General features: G+C 39.5%; 1 protein-coding gene across 11 annotated transcripts in view; it reads left to right on the top strand.

The window, feature by feature from the left end:
- Nucleotides 1-22,465, top strand: part of LOC129730188 (uncharacterized) — a 112,994-nt gene that overhangs the window by 63,618 nt on the left and 26,911 nt on the right. For all 11 annotated transcript variants that reach the window (XM_055689327.1, XM_055689326.1, XM_055689325.1 and 8 more), the window contains one exon: nt 3,942-4,051. In XM_055689327.1, the coding sequence (XP_055545302.1) occupies nt 3,942-4,051 (110 nt within the window). The remainder of the gene's footprint in view (nt 1-3,941; nt 4,052-22,465) is intronic.

Here is a 22,465-nt window from a genome sequence, read left to right as displayed (position 1 = left end):
CCTAATTATTTCACGTCCACGACTCATGTTTGTGGAGTGCTAACACCAGTATCAGCGTCTTGTAGAGCGCAAATTTCATGTGGATCAGTACACCGCGGGATCTAACCCAGCTACGCAATCCATAATAAGCCCTCTTCATCACCTCATTATAACACGTCACGAATCTACCAAGATAAACAAGATCATCAACCACTGCAAAAGTACACTTAAATCTTTTTTACGCGAGGGATACTCCGATATCCGCGTAAAAACTTCATTTGTTGAAGGTTTTTAATCATTTCTGCTAAAAACCCTCCCAGCTGGTCTCGAGGTACGATGCTGGCCTAACAAGCCAGTCGTCGTAGGTTCGAGACTCGTCTCGGGAGAGACTGTTAGTGTCAGTAGGATCGTAGCGCTAGCCCCGCAATTGTCCTGTACACTTAACAGTTGACTGCAAAACCTGTGTATAATAAACTGAAGGTCGAGTTCCAGATCGAAAGCTCGAAACTTGTCGAGGATCTGTCTCAAGGTTGTAGATCATCGCGCTAGAAAACCGTACTGGCATTTACCAACAAAGGCTTCCTGCAATGGCCTTAGTCTATGGAATCAGGGAAAGAAGAAAGAATTTTATATGCGGTTGAGGAAAATTATGCCTTGGTATGGAATACACAGGGAGTGTGGCGAGTTTTTGCATTAAATTTTAAATAATTACTTCTTATGCTTGCGGAACAATATTCAGATAGATCTGGTAGCACTGGATAGCTTGTACTGTTAGGTATCAGATCAGATGTAAGATGTCGGCCGTTTTATTGCGCGCCGAAGCAAGCGTAAAGGAGATAGCATGGTCGATAAAAATGAACGGAAAAAACAGTGTATCATATAAAAAATCTGGGAAAAGTAATGAACTATCATGCACACCTACCCGAAGGAAGTAAAAGTATCGTTTCATTAGCGCTGAATGGAGCAAAAAAGTAGAAAAAATATTGAAAAGTATTAGGCCATTGCAATGCGGTCCGTGGTTCGGAAAAACTGATGTTTTAACTTTTCAATCTGGCGAGGGTCTTTAAAGAAAAAATCTTCAATCAAGATCAAAATGTAAACCGAAAAAATGACAGGTGGCTTGCATCAGATCCTAGTCAGGTTTCTATTGTCTTGTGAACGAAGTTTCAGACCCATGTGATGGTTCTAGGCGTAGTCTACAGCGAGAGGAATGTAATACCCACGTTTTGCTTTCAAACACTCGGAGTAACAGCCGATTCTGCAGGTCACGAGGATGAAGAAAGTTGCTGCTGGCCGTGATTTTACCCAGTAGAAAATTTGGCCCCCTAGCAGTCCTAATATTAATCCTCTGGATAATTTTTTGTGTGGTGTTGTAGGCGGGATACCAATAAAACGTCTCACATCACACTTAGATCGCTCAACGCTAAGGTCATTGAGGCGATGACATCTTTGAATCGAATTATAGTAAAACGTGCTTGCGGCAATTTCCGGAAACTTCTGTCAATATTCATCGAAAAGCGAGGCGATTTTTTTCAAATGAAGTTATTCATAATGTATTAATTTATAATTTTTGAAACCTTTAGTTTACTGCAAAAATCTCTTACGCACCCTGTATAATACAGTTCATTCTTCACTTTAAAATGCCACCACTTTTCACTTAACACATCTATGAACTGATACGTGTTTCGGGTTCTAGTTGAAGCCTGCTTCTTCCTTAGGAAGCGTAAACGATGTTGTTGGTAGTCAAAGTATGTTTTTCCTGAAAAATAAGTTAGTCTATCTTAGAATGGCAAGCCATTCCTTTTTTGGAGTCTTCTACAGCTTTCGTGAGTTCTTATTTATGTTCTCTGAAACTAGCTTTTAAATTTCGTTTGGTTTGTCCTAAAGGAACCTCATCGTAATGCGGATACGCAACTCCATAAACAAAGTGTTCTGCGGAATCTGAAGTCTTACGAAAAAAAATAGGAGGAGGTACTATTTCCGATGTTTGGTTTACTTTTTTCGAGAAAAAACCAATTGCTTAACTGATTCATTCATTTTTTTCTGTGATGATAATATTTTATAATCATGAAAGGTGTTGTTTAACCCTCTAGTGCCCAAGTTAATTTTCAGACAGACTTAGAAAAAATCACTTTGAAACTTTATAACCATTTTTTAAGTATTGATTGAAGCTTTATAGAGGTTTAACTGAAGACCGTCTAAAGGCGGCACTGGGGACTAGAGGCTCAACAACCGAGAGGTTTTTTAAGTAGTAGAAGTCGATTTTCTTTTGAATTTCAGTTTTCTCCGTTTTCATATTTTCACTTACAGGTTTTCTCGTGTCCAATTAAATTACTTAAGCACTTTTCACGCAATTTAAAGCTTCCCAAAATTGATGTAATTATTCATGAATTGCTCTATCAGCTTCAGAACGTTATTTCCATACAAATTAGTCAGGAGTTCTTCAGGCATAGCATGCTCCTTTTTACTCGCCATAAGTATGAACATTACTTCAACTTTACATTAGCTTACCGAAATGGGACCCAATGTATAGTAAAACAGAACTCAGCGCCATTCTATAGAAATTTCAGCAAGCAGTCAAGAGGTTGACAAACTTCGTCTTAACTCTGTGTTCTATAAACTGTTACTTTTTTCAGAGAAAACATGCCATTCATCCATTAAATATTGTCTTTGACATCTGTTTTGATTGGATTTCTAGTTTTCATGTTGTGATATTTTTAATGAGAGTTTTATTATTTTCTCTTTATGGTTCAGCAAAGTACATTGCTGAAAGTGTATCAGCAAATCACTTGTTTACTGAATCACAGCTTTTTTCCAAAAGTTTACTGTAATTCAGTTCTACAATTTACTGAATTTCGTTCAGTAATTTTATTTTTGCTGTAAACCAGTACTTCATCGATAAACTTACTAAAAACCAGTAATCGATTCAGTGATTCGCAAAAATACAGCAAATCTATTTGCTGAACAGAAAACAGTAAATGAATGTTTGCTGGAATCCAGCGAAAGAATTAATATGTCAAAATATTTTACGTCAAGCTGTCATTAGTAAAACGCGCCAAATCGCTGTGCAGCTGGTACGGGATCATCGCTAAGCTCCTGATAGCGGATATGGGACCATAGCTAAGTCACTGTTGGGCTAGATGAACTTAAAGTTTGAAATGATAATCGTACATCTCTAGTTCAACAGTAATTTGGCTATGATCCGATGGGCGGATGGAAGTTGGTGCCTGAGGGAAACATGGTTCCCTTGAACTAACTGGTTAACCAGTAAATTGATTTATGCTTTGCTGAATGTACAGCAAATTGTCATAGCTGACAACCAGCAAGTTGTATTTTGTTTTACTGAACATGCAGCAAACGATCTGTCATTTTTATGCAATTGAGCATTACTGAATAATCAGCAAATTTCATTTTGCTGAACAGATTGCTGGAAACACAGCACACCAAAAATCAGCAAAATTTTGCTGGTTTCCAGCAATGAAAATTTGGTGTGTACTTTCGGGGTCTCAATGATAACTAATAATAATGGCATCCTTGTAAGAAGCCAAAATATTAGTTAAATTTTCTTCAAATCTCAGTAGGTTAAAAATCGCACCGTTTCCAGTATTTTGTAACATAAATACTTCTGCAGTATCAACAATATTTCCTGGTACTTATAGTTTTGAAGTTATTTATTTTCTAGCTCATATGCAGTAGCTTAACGGAGCAGTATTTACAATGTATTGGTTTTCAAATGTAAAAAGAAGCGAATTTTGTTAGAATGAGTAATAGTTACGCCAGATTTACTGGCATTGTCGTTTTCTGGTTGGGAATCTCTGGTACTTATAGTCATGAATTATTTACCATTCATTTATACATACCAGTAGATTATCATTACACCAAAAACGCGATCAAAATAAGTCGTGCAGAAAAAAAGCAATGAACGGTACTAAAACGTCTTTCTCTCTTCCCCTCAATTGCAGGGACCAAAATTTCGGCCTCAACGAGCTGGCAGCGATCCAGGATGTGCGAAACGAGTTCAACCAGGACGATGACATCATCGACGACCCGTCGTCAACCAGCAAAGATCGAGGTAAGTGGGTGGTTTGCTGCTTTCGTTTGCTACTCGACTCGACTCGATTCGAGTGTTGCTTTATGTTTTATTTTTATTGTTTGTTTCGTTCACCTTCACCACTTGTAATACCGCTGTCATTTATTTGGCATTTCACTTAAGCCTACTCTCTCGCACACACGCACACCAACACTTATCCTCTCTACTGCTCCCGCTCGCTCCACTGCTGACCGTGTTACGATGTCTTTCACTTTCGTTTCATTTTCATGTTTACTGTGATTTTCTTTTTCAGTTGTGTTTATTTGCATTCAAAAATTCGCAATTGCAGATTTTTGTTTCCACTTCTGATTATATATGGTGTGTTAGCGATTAATATTTGTACTTTGACAAAAGTTTACCCGTCGACTTCGCCAACAAAGACAACAAAAAGTACGCTCTAATTGGTTTAGTTCTGCTTTTTCTTATTAGTCTGGGTTTCTTTCGGAGTGTCATTTGTTCTCTTTGAAGTTTCTGTTAATCTAGATTTGACTTGGTTGTGCTTATTTTCACGCTTGACGCGCTTCAAAGCTTAGCATAGATGCTTGAATTCATTGCTTGGAAGCACAAAGCAATAGAGACAAATTGATTCGCTCCTGCTACGCTACCGCGATTAGCTTTTTTGATGAAACTTAGTTCGAGTGCATTCACTTAAGACGACTCCGGCGGTTGTTATTTGTTTTACTAGTGGGTACAGTAAACCACGAAAGACGGAAAAGTGGATCATCACTTTAGCAATGCTCGAAAGGTGTCTTCGAGGCACCGCTTTACTTTTGTATAAATCTAATAATGTTGTCGGTAATTAGTTTCTATGATGAGGGTTTTTTAATAGCTGGGCACCGATCTGCTACAGCTGGCTACAGCACTGTTAACAATCTGGTTTTTACGGCCGGCTGCCACGGGGTTGGCTTCCTTGTTTCGTAAGTGTTACGAGAGCAAATCTGTTCGATGGCCGAATAAAACTTGAAGGGGATTTGTAGTAATCCTTTAAACGATGTTGTTTTGCTAATGATTTTCCTCCAGAGGTTTGTCAGTGTTTGCTCACAATTGAACAAAGAAACACAGAAGCTTTCGCCACATCTGTACTGAGTTGTGCAGTCCATCAGTCGTAGCTAAAGAGGCTTGAAATTTGTCTATAAGAGCCGTGAAGAGTAATTAGCTTTCGCGAAGTATAAATTTTTTGAAATCAAAAGCTTGTCTCCAATCTCATATCAAGTGATACGAATACACATTAAAAGTGCATTTCATCAACATCAGCCAGTTCAGTTTTATTGTCTGTCATTTTACCGTTGGTAACGAAAGTCCTGCTTTATCGACACTAGAGCGGTGAAACATTGCTGGTTGTTAAATGTATGACAAACTCACCTTCGTTCGTATGTTGAAATGACCTCGGGTCTGGTTTTATTATATTTATATACATATGTTACATGTAACAAAATGGACAGTCATCTCATAATATGATTTTTATCAGTGATTAATCCAGAACTAAGTGGATTTTCGGTTTAGAATAAAAAACTCCTATCTTGCATGGTACACGTACCACTTCAGCCACAGTATAGTGATGTTTAAATTTTACAAAAGCTTTGGAACGTATCGAAACCTCATAATAATTATCAAGTGATCGTAGACGATTCCATTTCATGCACATTCACGCCGGTTGAAATAAATCTTCGTAATAGAAACGATTCAGCAATGTTCATGAAAGTGCGTTGAATTCTGAATCGTCTGAACGCAAAACGGCAATAAAAAACACTATCGATCATTTTCGTGCTCTCTCTTGCATCACGACCTACTTCGGAATTTGCCCACAAACCTATGATAGCTCGAGTCGGCGCCGATAATTACAATCAAAGGCCGATCGCTCATCGTCCGAGACACATAAACCAAAACAAAAAAAAAACACACACACACTTGTTACGAAATCGACTCGCTCCACATGGAAAGAGAAACAAAGATAATTACTTTCTTCGCAGCCATAGCCAGCTTCCAATTGTGAGACGTGCTTTTGGCGCCCGCATGAATGCCAAAAATGTTGGCCAACTTCCACACTGATTGCAGCAGCAAATAGCCCGCGGCGGGCTCGCAACCCCGTCGTAGATGCAATCGCATCAATCAAGCAGCGCGCCATGGCAATCGACTAGGCCACGAACGCGTGTGATTTAACGGATGACATAACCGGAGACGAATCGATGAAAGATTGACTGACCACTCTGCGGCGTACAGTTAAAGCCTCCTTCCCGGTCGCCGGAGAGCCGGTTTGGCATTTAGCAGGTGTGCGTATCGCAAACTTTCACTCCATTTCTATCCGGTCGCGATGTTGCTTGGGTCAGTGCGGTGGCCACAAGCTCCAAACCACTGCATCGAGCAAGAGGGAAACAGCATTCATCGTTCAGATTCTGTACGCTGGACATTGATAATTTACACTTTAACTCCGAACGCGAAATGGGATGGGGGTTTTCGATTAGCAGGCTGCATACACGGTTTCCTTGTTGGGACCTAATTAGGTTTGGCGCGTGTCCAGCACCAGGAAATGTATGCCACCGCGTTTAACGAGCTCGGAATTGATCCGGCTTATTCCGGAGTTTTAGTGCTCGTGATGAATGATGCAAAAGTAAAACAACTGTGCAAGCAAGATGGGAAATCAGTGTTACATAATAGCGAACAGCGTTACATACCATTCTTGCACGTGGAATTAAATTGAAATAGAAGAAATGGTATAACACCATAAATCAGTCACAACATAACTACCCCACATACGTACTAGAGGAATTTAATGGTAAGCATTTCACCAGTCCGATTGGTATGTTACGGAGACATACTATTTTAGTATTTACCTTTTCAGTAGCGACGTAATCTACACTTCAAAAATATTATCCAGCAGCAAATCTTCTTGCTAATGTCATTTTAAAACTCAATCAAAATTCATTTCTTTCTGTATCATTGGTCAGTTTCGTTGAAAACCACACCTAAGTGACCCACATGCACTTTTATAATTCATGAGACTGACGCAATGAACATTTCACGTAAAGAAAACGCTTCAAATTGTCCGAACATTCACTTTGCTGGTTGATTCATCTCAAGTGGACTCTAAACGTTGTGACACGGAAACCCAGAAACTTCATTTGGGAGTGACATTCACATATCGTTGGACTCAAGGTTGTTAATACGATAGATTATCGTCGATAATCGTCATCGCCGTTACCGATAACGTATGGTATCGTTATTGACGATGACGATACCGTCTTCAAACATTAACGATATCGGCGATAACGATAGTCATTAGACGTTATCAGCTCACTAACGCCTTATGCCAGTTTTGTCTGCTGTGGTAGTGAATGGTGTACGACTTGATCAAAAAGCAGGCACGGGGTGAGGAAACGTTTTTTTCACTTCGGAGGATTAGAGACGAAACATCACTAGGCAACAGGAAGAAACTTTTCTTTATTTGTTTATGTTTCGCTTCTCATCAGAAAAATAAATTTCTCAGTTTTGATTGTTTTAGCTTATGAGGCGCTTTTTAAAGCACAAATTCGAATAGTAAGGTATGTAGCATTCTCATATTTGCATTTAAAATGCATCTAAATGATATATCTAATATAGCAAATGATGGTATTGCAGTGGATGGTAATAAACAAACGTTATTGATTCGATACCGTCCAGTAGCTATCGTCATTGACAATGACGATAATGTCTGAAGACGTAAGCGTCATCGTCAATAACGATAACAGACGGTATCGTTATCGGCGTTTACGATGAATTATCGATTAACAACCTTGGTTGGGCTTATTATAGATTTACATTGTCCTCCTTTGTGTGTGCTGTGCACCAAAGTGAATTTCAAATTCGGTGCCAGTATTTGGTTGGAAAGTTGCTCGTAGAATTTTACTCACGTAGTTGTTTCAAATTCAGTAGCAATATTATGTAGGATTGTAGCGGCCCAGTGCTAACTGCATTATTTAACTCGCCGCTAAAAACTTGAACAAATATTATGGCATCCTATGGACGTGATGGAGTTCAAATGATGGATTTGACGGATTACATGACTTTGTATTGTTTACCATTACTTAGACCTTCAACAATACCTCGTGAGCCGAGTTCGGAGTGCAATTACTGCTTGTCATATAACTAGGATAATTTGCTCTCAGTTATTGACGCTTGTTGTTGCAATACTATCAAATTGATGCCATTTTGTATACATTCCAATAAATAAAGTTTTTATTATACCCACTTTCACTTTACTTACAGTCAGGTTTTTTTTACGGGTTTTTTTTCTACGCGATTTTTTTACAAGGTGTTTTTTTACGCGGATTTTTGAATTAACGCGGTTTTTTACGCGGATTTTTGAATTAACGTGGGTTTGGAACCAGAAACGTTTAAGTGTTCATCTAGTAAAAGACTTAGTTCAAAAAATACTCTCCGCCCACCGAAAGATCCGGAATGACAGTCAAAGAGGACAATTTTAAATACTGGTTCTAGAGCGTCTCGGGTTTTTCTAAAGCTCTTCTTGCTGGACTACTTTACGCAGATTTTAAAAAAAACGTGGTTTTTTTACGCGGATTTTTGAATTAACGCGGTTTTTTCACGCGGATTTTCGAATTAACGCGTTTTTTTACGCGGTTTTTTTACGAGGTACGTATCCCCCGCGTAAAAAAAATTAAGTTTATTTAAAACAAAGGACGAGAACATATAAATGGAAATCCATCCCGAAATTTATAATTTTAGCCAATTCAATAAATTGCCAGCAGTCCCCCGTGATTGTGGGTTGGCAATGAGAAAACATTTCGATCACCTTTTTTCGAGAACGGGAAACATTAACGCCTATTTCAAACCCAAAGAGAAACTTACTGTGATTATAGACAAGCGAAACAGATGCGTACGAAGAATCAACATTCTTAATTCTTTGAAAACGTTGTAATTCTGACGATGGCCAGGGAAGATATACATCCGGGGTCACACTCACGCTGGCGGAACAAAGCGGGCTATCCATCCAATGATGAAGAAGAGGAAGTTATCTATCACCAAATAGACAATTGTGGGATGTCGTAATCTGCTCACCTGAGGTTATTACGAGACTGGCTTATGATAGTATATAACTAAAATCAATAGTACGAACAAGATCTAATCTAATCTAATCTAATCTAATCAATGGTGCTGAAACATACATTAACCAAGGTGGAGATATCTTCAGTACTGACAAAACAAAGGTAAAGGCAGCGTCTGTTCACGATTATGTTGTTATTAATTTGCTCAAGCATAGAAACATCCTCCGTTTTCAATTTGTTTGCTAGGTTAACGTAAAATTAGATCAGCCGAGATAACAGCAGAACGGGAGTCATCTCACACGTCAACAACAATGGCAATCTGCAATGAAGAGAAATTAGTCTCTTAGCACGCCAAAAACTTAATTTTACCCACAGTGCTACAAAATTTGATTTTGGTTTGAAATTTAATTTGGATCTACTTATTGCATAACTCATGGTTTACCTGTTACGTGTCCTAATATTAATGGGTTCAATGAGAATGCGAAGTTTTGAATTTTAAACCCGCTCATCTCGAAACTGAGATTTATAAGTTGTACAAGTTTCGAACGAAAAGGACGATATGCCAATTCCGTATTCGTTATTAGTTTTGTAAAATTACAGCGAACTAATCACGGGTGCTGAATTTTCGTACCATAAGGCACACAATTAGTTATCAGTTCTTAACAATAACTCCACTGCGATGGAATAAACAATCTACTCGAGACGCACAGTGTTCCCTATTTCACCGAACAGCCAAGCAGTAGCCAGCGGAGAGTTAATTGAAAGAGTCTTTGTCAAGACTAGAAGAGTTTGAATTTATTATACAGTCCACAGCTTACAGTCAGTTTGGTTTTCTGACTATCGGAGAGAGTGTCCTGGCGCGGACATTTTCATCTGATAGTAAATAATACTAAATATAAAACATTTAGTAATCCGTGATCCTCCCTTAAAGGACGATTGGTTTAAGTTTTCAAAAAACTGGTGACATGTATGTCAACGGTACTTCCCACACAGAAGAAAGGTCCAAAATCTAGCGCTGTATAAAATCCTATATACTTTATTGGTCCGTCCTCTATGGAAAACAGCGATATATTTGAAATGACCGCCTGCAGCAGCTCTGCTTTCAGTTAGTTGATGCAGTTCGCAGTACGTCAACCTCTTGCAACTGTGATCGGATAAACCGCTGCACTGTGGTCCAATAAGTCAAAAAGTGGAGCTTAATTCCATAGCGCCTTTTACCTTCACCTTAGCTTAAAAGTGTCTTCGGAACAAATGTTTGTATGAATGACCCGCATAATCGCAAATTGTCAAAAAGTATGAAAAGTTTACTATACTAAAAATAGAAAAAAAATTTTTTGGTATAAGAGCTAGAAGAATAGTTTGTTCAGCAAAGTTGTAGAAGATTTAAAAATATGAAACTTTGTTGAACAAATGAAAATCCCATCTTCTTTTAGTACAAAGTTATGAAGTATATTGCATGGAACTTACTTAAAAGTTAATTTTTTGTACTTAACTTTTGTTAGTTGCATTTCACACGAAAATATTGTTCGGAGGAATTGTTGGGGCACATAAAACACACATTTTTGCCAAAGGGCCAGGACTTTTCCTTACAAAGTTATATCATATTTTAGCTTATTTTTTCGATAACTTCAAGAACGTATTAGTTAAAAAGGGGCAAGTGGAATCATGATGTCAACACTTTTCCTTGAAGCTAAGCTGAAGTACTATGAACTCCTTTAGGTTCCATTTGTCCCAATCCACCCATATTAGAGTACGGCGAGCATATGTTACAGTAGGTTTTCAAATATCCAAAATACTAACTTTTTTGTGTTAAGAGATAGAGGAATGGTTAATTCGGCAAAGTTTTAGAACGTGCAAAAATATAATTCTTTGCTGAACAAACAAAATTTCTATCTTCATTGGGTACAGAGTTACAGAGTATTTTCTGTAAAAGTTACTTAAAAGTTAATTTTTTGCACTTAACTTTTGTTAGCTACATCTTACAAGAAAATGTTGTTCTAAAGAAGCATTTGGGCATATAAAACACACGTTTTTGTTGAAGACCACACATCTCCAAGTCTTTTCCTTAAAAAGTTATCGCATGTTTTATCTTATTTTTTCTAAAACTTTAAGAACGTATAAAGTGAAAAGGTGCAAGTAGAATCATGATGTTAATACTTTTTCTCGAAGTTTGACTCACTCGAGTCAAACTGTTATAAGAACTGTTATAAGTTCCATCTGTCCCAATCCACCTAATCTTTATTCTATACGTTGTTAAAGTTATCGAAAAAACATGTTGAAATGTGCTATAACTTTGTGAGGAAAAGTCCTGGAGATGTGTGGTCTTCAACAAAAACGTGTGTTTTGTATGTCCAAATGCTTCTTTAGAGCAACGTTTTCTTGTAAAATGTAGCTTAAAAAAGTTAAATGCAAAAAATTAACTTTTAAGTAACTTTTACAGAAAATACTCTGTAACTCTGTACTCAATGAAGATAGGAATTTTTTTTGTTCAGCAAAGAATTATATTTTTGCTGGTTCTAAAACTTTGCCGAATTAACCATTCCTCTATCTCTTAACACAAGAAAGTTAGTATTTTGGATATAAGAAAACCTACTGTAACATATGCTCGCCGTACTCTAATATGGGTGGATTGGGACAAATGGAACCTGAAGGAGTTTATAGTACTTCAGCTTAACTTCAAGGAAAAGTATTCACATCATGATTCCACTTGCCCCTTTTTAACCTATACGTTCTTGAAGTTATCGAAAAAATAAGCTAAAATATGATATTACTTTGTAAAGAAAAGTCCTGGTGATATATGACCTTTGGCAAAAATGTGTGTTTTGTGTGCCCAAACAATTCCTCCTAACAATACTTTCGTGTAAAATGCAACTAACAAAAGTTAAGTACAAAAAACTAACTTTCAAGTAAGTTCCATGCAATATACTTTATAACTTTGTACTGAAAGAAGATAGGATTTTCATTTGTTCAACAAAGTTTCATATTTTTGAATCTTCTACAACTTTGCTGAACAAACTATTCTTCTAGCTCTCATACCAAACAAAATATTTCTTTTATTTTTAGTATAGTAAACTTTTCATACTTTTTGACAATTTGCGATTATGCGGGTCATTCATACAAATATTTGTTCCGATGACACTTTTAAGCTAGGATGAAGGTAAAAGGCGCTATGGAATTAAGTTCCACTTTTTGCCTTAGTGGACCACTGTGCGCTGCTGCTATCCGCTACTGCTGCAACTTGGTTAGGACTAATCCTAGTGGACATCCAATAGTAAACGTATTGGATCGGCGTCTCTACAAGGCTTGACAATTTTCAATAGTACAAGAGTTCGAATAATACTACAATATTCTGCATTTGAGCGGGTCTACAGATGATGTTTCAATCGATTTCTTTAAGTATGAAGGAAGTCGGTTGGAAACTGACTAAAGCTTGAAAATTTGAAAGTGGAAAATTTTCGTGACGCTTTCGATGTTTTTTGGTTATTTTAATTTGTGCCCCTATATATGAGCCGTTGAGAGCAAACGTGGTACATGTGCCATTTTTACACCTTTTGGGTGTTTTGCATAAATTGATGCAGAACGCAATAACGTACTAGAATATCCAACCGAGATCTGATAACCTAAACCAAAGTTATAGCCAGAAAAATTTTTGGTAATTAACATAATCACCATTTCGTTGAGAACAAAAGTGGTACATGTCCAGTCTGTGCATAATAGATGAATTGTAAGTCGAAGATCTTAGGATATAGAACAATCATGTCTTCAGCAAAGTTGGTCAAGTGATTGAGTACTTTCAGATGAAGATCTGTCTGTTTTGGAATTTTCTCACTACGTGGGGCTAGTGTTCCTGTGACTATTTTGTAACAGAAAGAGTTTTATCTATTTCAGTATCAACTCGTATGCTGTGGCCAATTTAGAAGATACCTCTGAGGTCTTTGATATAGATATATATTTACACACTGGACCCAGGTTTGGCTTTATGCAGGCCATCGATAGCCTTCCGGAAGATCAAGAAATACCGTAATTGAGGTCAATTTTCTAAAGTGATCCTAGAGCTTCCTAATTTCTTTGAAACTGCTTCTGTGGAATTGACTTGAAACGAAATGATTTCACCGACAGATCCGGAACTAGCGTAAGATGTCAATTTTCAAAAGTGTTCCTAAGGCTTCCTGTTTTTTTTCGAGACCAATTCTAGAAGGAAAATGATCTTTTAACGAAATATGCTCCATCGGTGGTGGCCATCGTGATCCACCGGTACTACCATAAAAGAGATTAATTTTTAAGAAAAGTCCCACTTTTTTTCTAAACCACTCCCAGACAAAAATAAATGATCTCATGACAGAATGTTACTCAAATTTACCATCAGATAGCCCTCCAAAAGATCCGGAGTTACAGTAAACGAGATTAATTTTGAAAAACAGGTCCTAGTCCCATTTGGATACGGTGTATATTTTTCCAAGACTGTATCATATTTTCAGTTCATTCATTTGTCGCTCCTCTAACTACATACACTGTCTGCTTTAATGAACAGGTCCTAGTATTATCCGTGTTTTTTTTTCAAAACTATCACATGCAAAAATATACCATAATATCAAAGAAAAGCCGAGAACTGATAACTTATACCAGAGTTATAGCCAAAATATTTTCAATTTTCCTCTTCTACAGTATTTCTGGATCCGGAAGGCAACCGGTAGTATACCGAAAGTCGAACCTGGGTCCATCGTGTAGTTATTTTCGACCAAATAGCAATTCTAAAGATACCAGGGTATATTCCTTTGAATTGGCCCCAGTCGATCTAGATTATTTAAAATGTCTTCTGTTACATATACACTAGCGCCACAAAGTGACAGAATTCCTTAACAAACAGATCATCATTCTATAGTACTCAATCACTTGAACAACTCTGCTGAAGACATGGATATTCTATGTTTTAAGATTAGAAAGCTAAAATGCATCCTTCATGCAGGGCTGTCATTCGCACACTCATTGCGCTCAGTGTGTTAATTTTACGTCAAGGCACAACGAGAACGGTACTTACACATTTTGACAACCAACAGGCACAAAGAAAAAGAGCGAAAACGAAATGACTATGAAAGATATCACCAAGTGATAAATATTTCAAGAGAGGGAGAACGAACAACACTTTGTGCTGCTTTTTGTGACACATTGCGTGATAACAAAGAGCTTCAGTTTGAGCAGTTTGCGTTGCGTTGCGGGTAGAGAAAATAGCAGAGAAAAGGAATCAAGAAAGGACCATATACATTTTTGAGAATTTATTTACACACGGTTCTCAATGGCGTGTTTCTTAGGACATATTACGCACGTCCAGACATGTTTCTGCCCCGGTATTCATATGCAATCGCTTCATGCATTCACTTATTCCGTTCATTAGGGTGGTAATGACTTGTATGGAAAAAAATTATCCTCCGTCGCATTTAGAAGTTCGGTCAGTCGAAAAGAGAAACTTTAACCAATCGATTGTTTCATTTTTTGTTTTTGGATAACACCAGATCTCGATGTTTCATGTATTTTTAAGACATTTGGCATCAGAATTTTTTGATATTCAGAAATTTATGAACTACCTGTGCATTTTTTTCGTTGGTCACAAAATAATGCTTTCGTGCTCCCTAAGTCAGATTAAACTGAAGTTTAGTATGGAAACTTTTTTCGAAGACAAAACTTTTGAGCCCTTCTTCTAAACGAAATTCGAAAAGTCGATTTCTATTACCACCCTACTGTTAATGTACGAGACATATTGCGGCTATCTCCGGGAAGAAACCATTTTTAGTTTTGAAACAAAATTCATTGAGCAGCACTGAAAATTAGCTCCTAAATTATTTCAGTAGGAGTCGAATGTAGTGTAAAAACCAAAAAAAAAAATAATACACACAAAAAGTAAGACACAATGTGTGGTGTCACACATTTCGGCAAATGCACTAAGAGTACTCAGTCGTATTTTTTTTTGGTGCAAAAGAAATACAAAAGAGCGAATGGGGAGAAGAGAACACAAACGAAATATCGGGAGTGGCACGCACGGTTTGGTGGCAAATGTGTTGTGTACAAACTTGTGTGGTTCTGTCTGCACTGAGGCGAATTCCAGCCCTGCCTTCATGCATAGACTGGAAATGTACCACTTTTGCTCTCAACGTTTTCTGGTTGTCATTATTTTTCCCATAGAACAAAAGTGGTACATGTTTTTCCATTGAAGTTTGTGTAAGTTTCTCAACCAGAACTCGTTATGCTTTCATGTACCGTCTTTTGATATTTTTCCAGCAATGATTTAGTGCAGTTATGTTGGGGAAAATTGTTGAAAATAATTTACTATTTGAGTGTTTTCGTTTATCGCGTCTCCTGAAAAATTTACTTAATGGCGAATGTACCACTTTTGCTTTCAACGGCTCATATGTTGCCGTAATGCGTGATTCTACGTCAAAAATTACAATGCTTATTAATTTATTACCACTGAAAAAAATACGATCATTGGCGCGTAAACCATATTCCGGCGGTAGATGAAATGCTTCGCCAACCCGAGTGTCTGTTCACCTAGATGGTGCGGCTCAAAACAGCGTCTGATCATCACGTTAGGAGCGGCTGATCAACGTCCTGGTGGCAGCGTGGGACTCTAAACAGAGCTGACACGATAGTCCCCCGGCGAGACAGGGGGTTGGGGAAGGCCCAACCGCCCCGGAAAACAATATGTTAGAAACAACGTAAGAGATAATACGGATCGGAACAATCGGTATGGACCTAGGCAACGAAATAAGGACTACGACTGGAAACTTGGGACATGGAACTGCAAATCGCTTTGCCTTCCAGGATGCGACAGGATAATCTACGACGAGCTACATCCACGCAACTTCGAAGTCGTAGTGCTGCAGGAACTTTGTTGGACAGGACAGAAGGTATGGAAAAGCGGGCACCGGGCGGCTACTTTCAACCAGGGTTGTGGCACCACCAGCGAGTTGAGAACCGGCTTCATAGTACTGGGCAAGATGCGCTAACGCGTGATGAGGTGGCAGCCGATCAACGCAAGGATGTGCATGTTGAGGATATAGGGCCGGTTCTTCAACTACGGCATCATCAACGTGCACTGCCCACATGAAGAAGGACCCGACGACGAGAAGGAAGCGTTTTACGCGCAGCTGGAGCAGGCCTACGATAGCTGCCCGCGACGGTACGTGAAAATCGTCATTGGGGTCATGAATGCTAAGGTAGGACGGGGGGCAATGTACAGACTGGTCATCGGACCAGGCAGCTTGCATGCCGTGTCTAATGATAACGGCCATCGGTGCGTAAGCTTCGCAGCCTCCCGTGGTATGGTAGTCCGAAGTACCTTCTTCCCCCGCAAAGGTATCCACAAATCCACCTGGAGATCACCCGACCAACAGACAGAGAACCAAATCGACCACGTTTTAATCGACGGCAGGTTTTTCTCCGATATCATCAACGTTCGTACCTACCGCAGTGCGAATATAGATTCGGACCACTACCTAGTAGCTGTGTGCATGCGCTCAAAACTATCGACGGTGTATAACACCCGCCGAAGTCGAAGGTCGCGACCAAACATTGAGCAACTGCAGGACGCCGAGGCTGCACAGGAATACGCGCAGCAGCTGGAGGCAGAGCTACCCACGGAAGAGCAGCTTGGCGCAGCTACCCTTAAAGATGGCTGGAGTAGCATCCGATCTGCCATGGGTAGCACTGCTGTAGCGCTACTAGGTACAAGGGCCCCGAATCCTAGAAATGACTGGTTTGACGGCGAATGCAAACGGTTAGTCGAGGAGAAGAATGCAGTACGGGCGAGAATGCTGCAGCACCGTACGAGAGCGAACGTGGAACGATACCGACAGGCACGGAACAGCCAAAACTCGGTCCTCCGAAGGAAGAAGCGCCAGCAAGAGGACTGAGATCGCGTAGAGACGGAAGAGCTGTACCAAGCTAACGACACTCGGAAGTTCTACGAGAAGCTGAACAGCTCCCGCAAAGGCTTCGTGCTGGTATGTGCAGGAGCTTGGACGGTAACCTCCTTACAGACGAGTGTGAGGTGATCGAAAGGTGGAAGCAGCATTTCGACGAGCAACGGCGATGCAGTAGAGCGCGAGGACGGTGTGGCAAATGACATTGGTGCACGAGCAGAAGACATCAGGATTCCATCCTCCGAACTCCTGGAAGTGGAGGAGGAGCTTGGCCGGCTGAAAAATTATAAAGCTTCTGGATTGGACCAACTTCCCAGCGAGCTATTAAAATACGGTGGAAAAGCACTGGCTAGAGCCGTGCACTGAGTCATTGTCAAGATTTGGGAGGAAGAACGAGTACCGGAGGAGTGGATGGAGGGTATTGTGTGCCCCATCTATAAAAAGGGCGACAAGTTGGAGTGCTGCAACTATCGGGCAATCACTCTGCTGAACGCCGCCTACAAGGTACTCTCCTAAATACTCTGCCGTCGACTATCACCATTTGCGATAGTGGTGCCCGCGCCACCACGGATCAGATATTCGCGGTTCGGCAGGTTATGCAGAAATGCCGCGAATATAACGTGCCCACACATCATTTGTTCTTCGATTTTAAATCGGCGTATGACACAATCGATCGGGACCAGCTATGGCAAATTATGCACGGCTACGGATTTCCGGACAAACTGACGCGGTTGGTCGAAGCGACGATGGATCGAGTGATGTGTGTATTTCGAGTATCGGGGGCACTCTCGAGCCCCTTCGAAACCCGAAGAGGTCTAAGGCAAGGTGATGGTCTCTCGTGCCTACTGTTTAACATTGCCCTGGAAGGTGTCATTAGAAGAGCGGGAATTAACACGAGTGGCAAGATATTCCAAAAGTCGGTTCAAATGTTTGGTTTCGCCGACGATATCGACATTGTGGCTCGGACTTTTGTGAAGATGGCGGATACGTACATCGGACTAAAGGCTGAAGCCAAACGCATTGGACTGGTCATAAATGCATCGAAGACGAAGTACATAAAAGGAAGTGGTTGACGAGAAGACAGTGCTAACCTCCCACTTCGAGTTCAAGTTGGTGGTGATAACATCGAGGTGGTCGACGATTTCGTGTATCTGGGCTCACTGGTAACTGCCAACAACGATACCAGCAGAGAAATTCAACGGCGCATTATGGCAGGAAATCGTGCATACTTTGGTCTCCGAAGGACGCTCCGATCGAGTAGAATTCTTCGCCGCACCAAGTTAACCATCTACAAGACGCTGATCAGACCGGTAGTCCTCTACGGACATGAGACATGGACTATGCTTGTGGAGGACCAACACGCTCTTGCGATCTTCGAGCGGAAGGTGTTGCGTACCATCTTCGGTGGACTTCAGATGGAAAACGGAGTGTGGAGAAGGCGAATGAACCACGAACTGCAGGAGTTGCTTGGCCATCTATCGTCCACACCGCTAAGACTCAATTTATGCAATGAATGACCTGCTGAAATAGTTCAAAATTTATATATTTTTTGTTGAAGTTTAATGTTAAAAAAAGGTTTTTAAGATGAGTGTGCGGAAAATGTGCTTCGCGGAGTTACTCGCAGGTGCGGTAGCAGTTTTACTCATCGTCACATCGCTATTCCTTTCATTCGATTTATATTGTTTTGTCGTAGCAAAAGAGACAACATCAAGGGAAAGATAAAGTCCCGTTCATCTCATTCTCTTTTGCGGATGGTTCAATTCATCGTCTGCTAAGCAATGGAAATTATGCGCGTTGGTGCTGGGGAACCTGTCGATCTGGCCGCTGTAATGGAGTATCTTACTGCAGAAATGTTGGAATTGACATGGAACGCTGCTAGAGATAATAATAGAACGAGAATCATCCCGCATCATCTGCAGTTAGCAATCCGCAATGACGAGGAACTGAACAAGCTTTTATTCGGTGCTACTCTTGCCTAGGAAGGTGTTATACAAAATCGAAACCTATGTACGTATCTGGCCTCCGGATTTGTACACATAGGCGGTCATGCATTTTATGTGGTTATTTTCATCAAATAAGGGATCACAGAGTTGAGCGCGAGTTATATGCACCAATTTGATTTCTGGGGATTTATTAGAAGCTCGAATTGTTCGATAGTTTGATGTTCATATAACGTCGGTTTGAAATGAATAAAACCCAGCGGTTCCACAATTACACATAAACAAACATTAGACTCTTTCAACTATGCTAAAGATTGGGCAAAACAAAATACAAAATGCTCGAGAAAATTCACAAAAATTCTCTGGACAAAAAAAAAATAATATTAAATAACATTTTTTTACTTTTTTTTGTTTGGATCTTGAACTTACGTTTTGTTGAACTATGAAAATGCATGATTTTACTCAAAATATTATGAATTTCAATTATATCAAACAAAAAATACCAATTTTTATCATTTCGCTAAATTTTTGATTGATTTTTTTTTGGCTGCACACTTCAGCTGGAACTTAATAAAACCAATTAAATGAATTTGTTTTTGGATGCATACATTTACAGATGAGCATTAATACATAAATCACTTGATAAATATCCTGATAAAATATGATTGACACTCCAACGTAATTGATTGATGGCCCTGCTAAGCATCATTTTTGACGTAGAGTTACTTCTTATGGCAACACTTTGATAGAGGGTGTAAATTGAAAATATAAACATTGAGAGCGTCAAGAAAATTGTTTAACTTCAAATATTTTTAACTCAGTAAATTTTTAACGAATTCCCTCCATGCTCACAGCAATCGGTTGGAAAATTGGTTAGGCGTTTTGAACGCAGAATTTGGCCGATCAGAGCTGAAAATAAGGCTAAATGCTGTCCAATATGAGAATTTCCGGAATAGAGATGGTGCCCGAGACAGAACAACAAACCTTGATGCCATTTTAAATTCAAGATGACTTCGGTTTTCGGACAACTGCCCAAAATGATTAGATACCAAATAGCGCGGGCATTTCCGTAATCTTTATTATGTACATAGGCCGAAAAATGCTAACTTTAAATCCAAGGTAGTGACTTCCAGTTTCTGGAAAACAACCCAAAATGACCAAATATCACCCGGAATCGAATCCAATCAGTTCAAGTTTGTATATTGATAATGAATTGTCCTACCGGATACTTCTCAAAATTATCCTAATAATAGCACCTTCTAATGACTGTTTATAACCATTATACTGCCTATAATCGCATATCAGTCCCATCTGGAAAATCATCAAGTTGAGAAAACAGCGCTTGAAGATATTTTTCTTGTTTTGGATATTTCTCCTGTTTGAGGTGGGTAATTCAAATTTTTTCGTCATGATGTAATGAAATAGACCTCAATCATAACTTCTTCATTGAAGAATTGCTTTTGTCGTGAAAATTACAATGAAAAATAAAGAAGAGACTAATATGCGGTTATTTAGGCCATCGAGTAGCAAAATAATCGCAAACCAGTCTCACTTTCAACCTCTCGGTGTACTACTTCCATATTTTTCTCAAGTATTTTGAATATGGGCAGACGTTTATAGCCGCAGACAGCGTCTAAAAATCTGCATGGAGAATGTCGGAAACATCCACCCATTACTTACCCCGACTTTTGGGTCGTCGTTGAAAAAGCTAAATATAAGGTTGAAGTCTTGGATATGCTACTGAATAATATCCTTTCTTATGTCTTCAGTGTTTCATAATACTTGCTGAATAAAATTATTCTGCGTTAGCCCGTGCATTTAGCATATTGGAAAAGTGGTATTGAAAAAGGAAGGTTTCCAATTTCATTACAACAGTGACTTGACAGAAGACGACGGCGATGAAAAGAGGTACAAGCTGTTTTTAGCTAGCTAAGCAACTAAAAACTTCTGAGTTCTGAGAATTACAACTTGAATAATTATTTGAAGTGAGCAGATCATCCACAGTAAATTAACCCCTTGCAGAAAGCAGCATTGCTCATGGCCATTATCCCTGTGATTTAAAAAACCAATAATCTTTCAAGAACGAAATTTTAAAAATAAGTTGCAGTTCCAGTGTCTACTTAAAATTATCTTTTGTGTGGAATTTATTTGGAATAACCTTGCAATTATTAATCATTTAATGATATTTTAACAGTAAAAAGCTTGAAAAACAACACCAAGTATTTATCATATAGATTGTAGAAAAATTATGGCCATACTCAGGAAAAACATTTGGTGGGACTGATATGCGATTATTTTCAAAATGGGACAATTTGACATCACATTTTTTTATGACTTTTTTCAAATAAAACATACTTTTTTGTTTCCTTAATCGATAGTAGAGCAAGAAATAGATTGAATCTGATATTTAACTCATAAACGATGAAAATCCATATGGGACTGGTATGCGATTATAGGCAGTATAGACGGTAATCACAAGTAAATAGACAACTCCGCAGCTCACGCAGCCACGAAAATATCGATCACAGGGCAGACATAATTTCTTCGTAAAAATTCCAATAGTTCCATACATGTCAAGCCCACCACTGTTCCGTTACTTCCATGCAATCACCATCGCTAGTAAATGTGTCCTCCGGCTGTAGCGGTAAATGTACCTATTTCATAATCATCGTTAGGCGCACTTGTTTTCGTGCACCGCTAACTAGCCATCGCCGGTAATATTGTACAATAACAAACCTGAAAGATCGTGACCATAAAGTCTCCGTGGTCCCGTAAATTGCCCAGCATTTGCAAAGCTACCAAGGGCACAGACCTGCCACTGCGGGTTAATGTCTTACATCATATCCACTTCCTGCATGCAGCGATCCGCCCGCTCGGATAGTGTTTTTATTCTCCCGGGGGAAGACCTTTTAAGGCAATCGAGTTATCCGATCGTCGCGATCACAGCTAAACTGGTGGAAGATGCCGCGCGTCTCATGACCTGGCATCCCAAACCTGTTTGGGAGCTGCTGCCGTTCACCCAACGGAATTGTGATCGGAGGGGGAGACGTTGGTCGTTTAACCACATTAAACCCGTCGTCACCCATCACCCCGGTATCGTAAATATAAGGAAACCTAGACAGAAATATCGGCAAAATGCCAACCGCAAGTGAGAGTTCGCCTTCGGTTTCGATGCAGTCCAGACCGGAATCGACTCTGCTCGTGACGGGATCCAGCGTCAGACGGTGAAAGATTGTTTACGTAATATGTGATAACGAGGGTGCCGGACCAGGTCTTATGCACCAACGGTGCAGAACTTACGGTTTTATGTTTGTATTTAAAAACAATTTGAGTGTATTTGATTTATTTATTGTCGGCGAAAGAGGCCCGGCTGTCAGAGCGGTTATAAAATTATTCTCCTCTCCTTTATTTATGGCCTCCTTTTTCATATGTGGGCCTTCGATTGTGCGGTGTTGATGGCGATGAGCTAAGACATTGGTGGCACAGATTGCCGGCGGAAGA

The sequence above is a fragment of the Wyeomyia smithii genome, chromosome 3, assembly GCF_029784165.1.
Source record: "Wyeomyia smithii strain HCP4-BCI-WySm-NY-G18 chromosome 3, ASM2978416v1, whole genome shotgun sequence".
Lineage (NCBI taxonomy): Eukaryota > Metazoa > Arthropoda > Insecta > Diptera > Culicidae > Wyeomyia > Wyeomyia smithii.
This window is presented reverse-complemented; position numbering and strand designations above follow the sequence as displayed.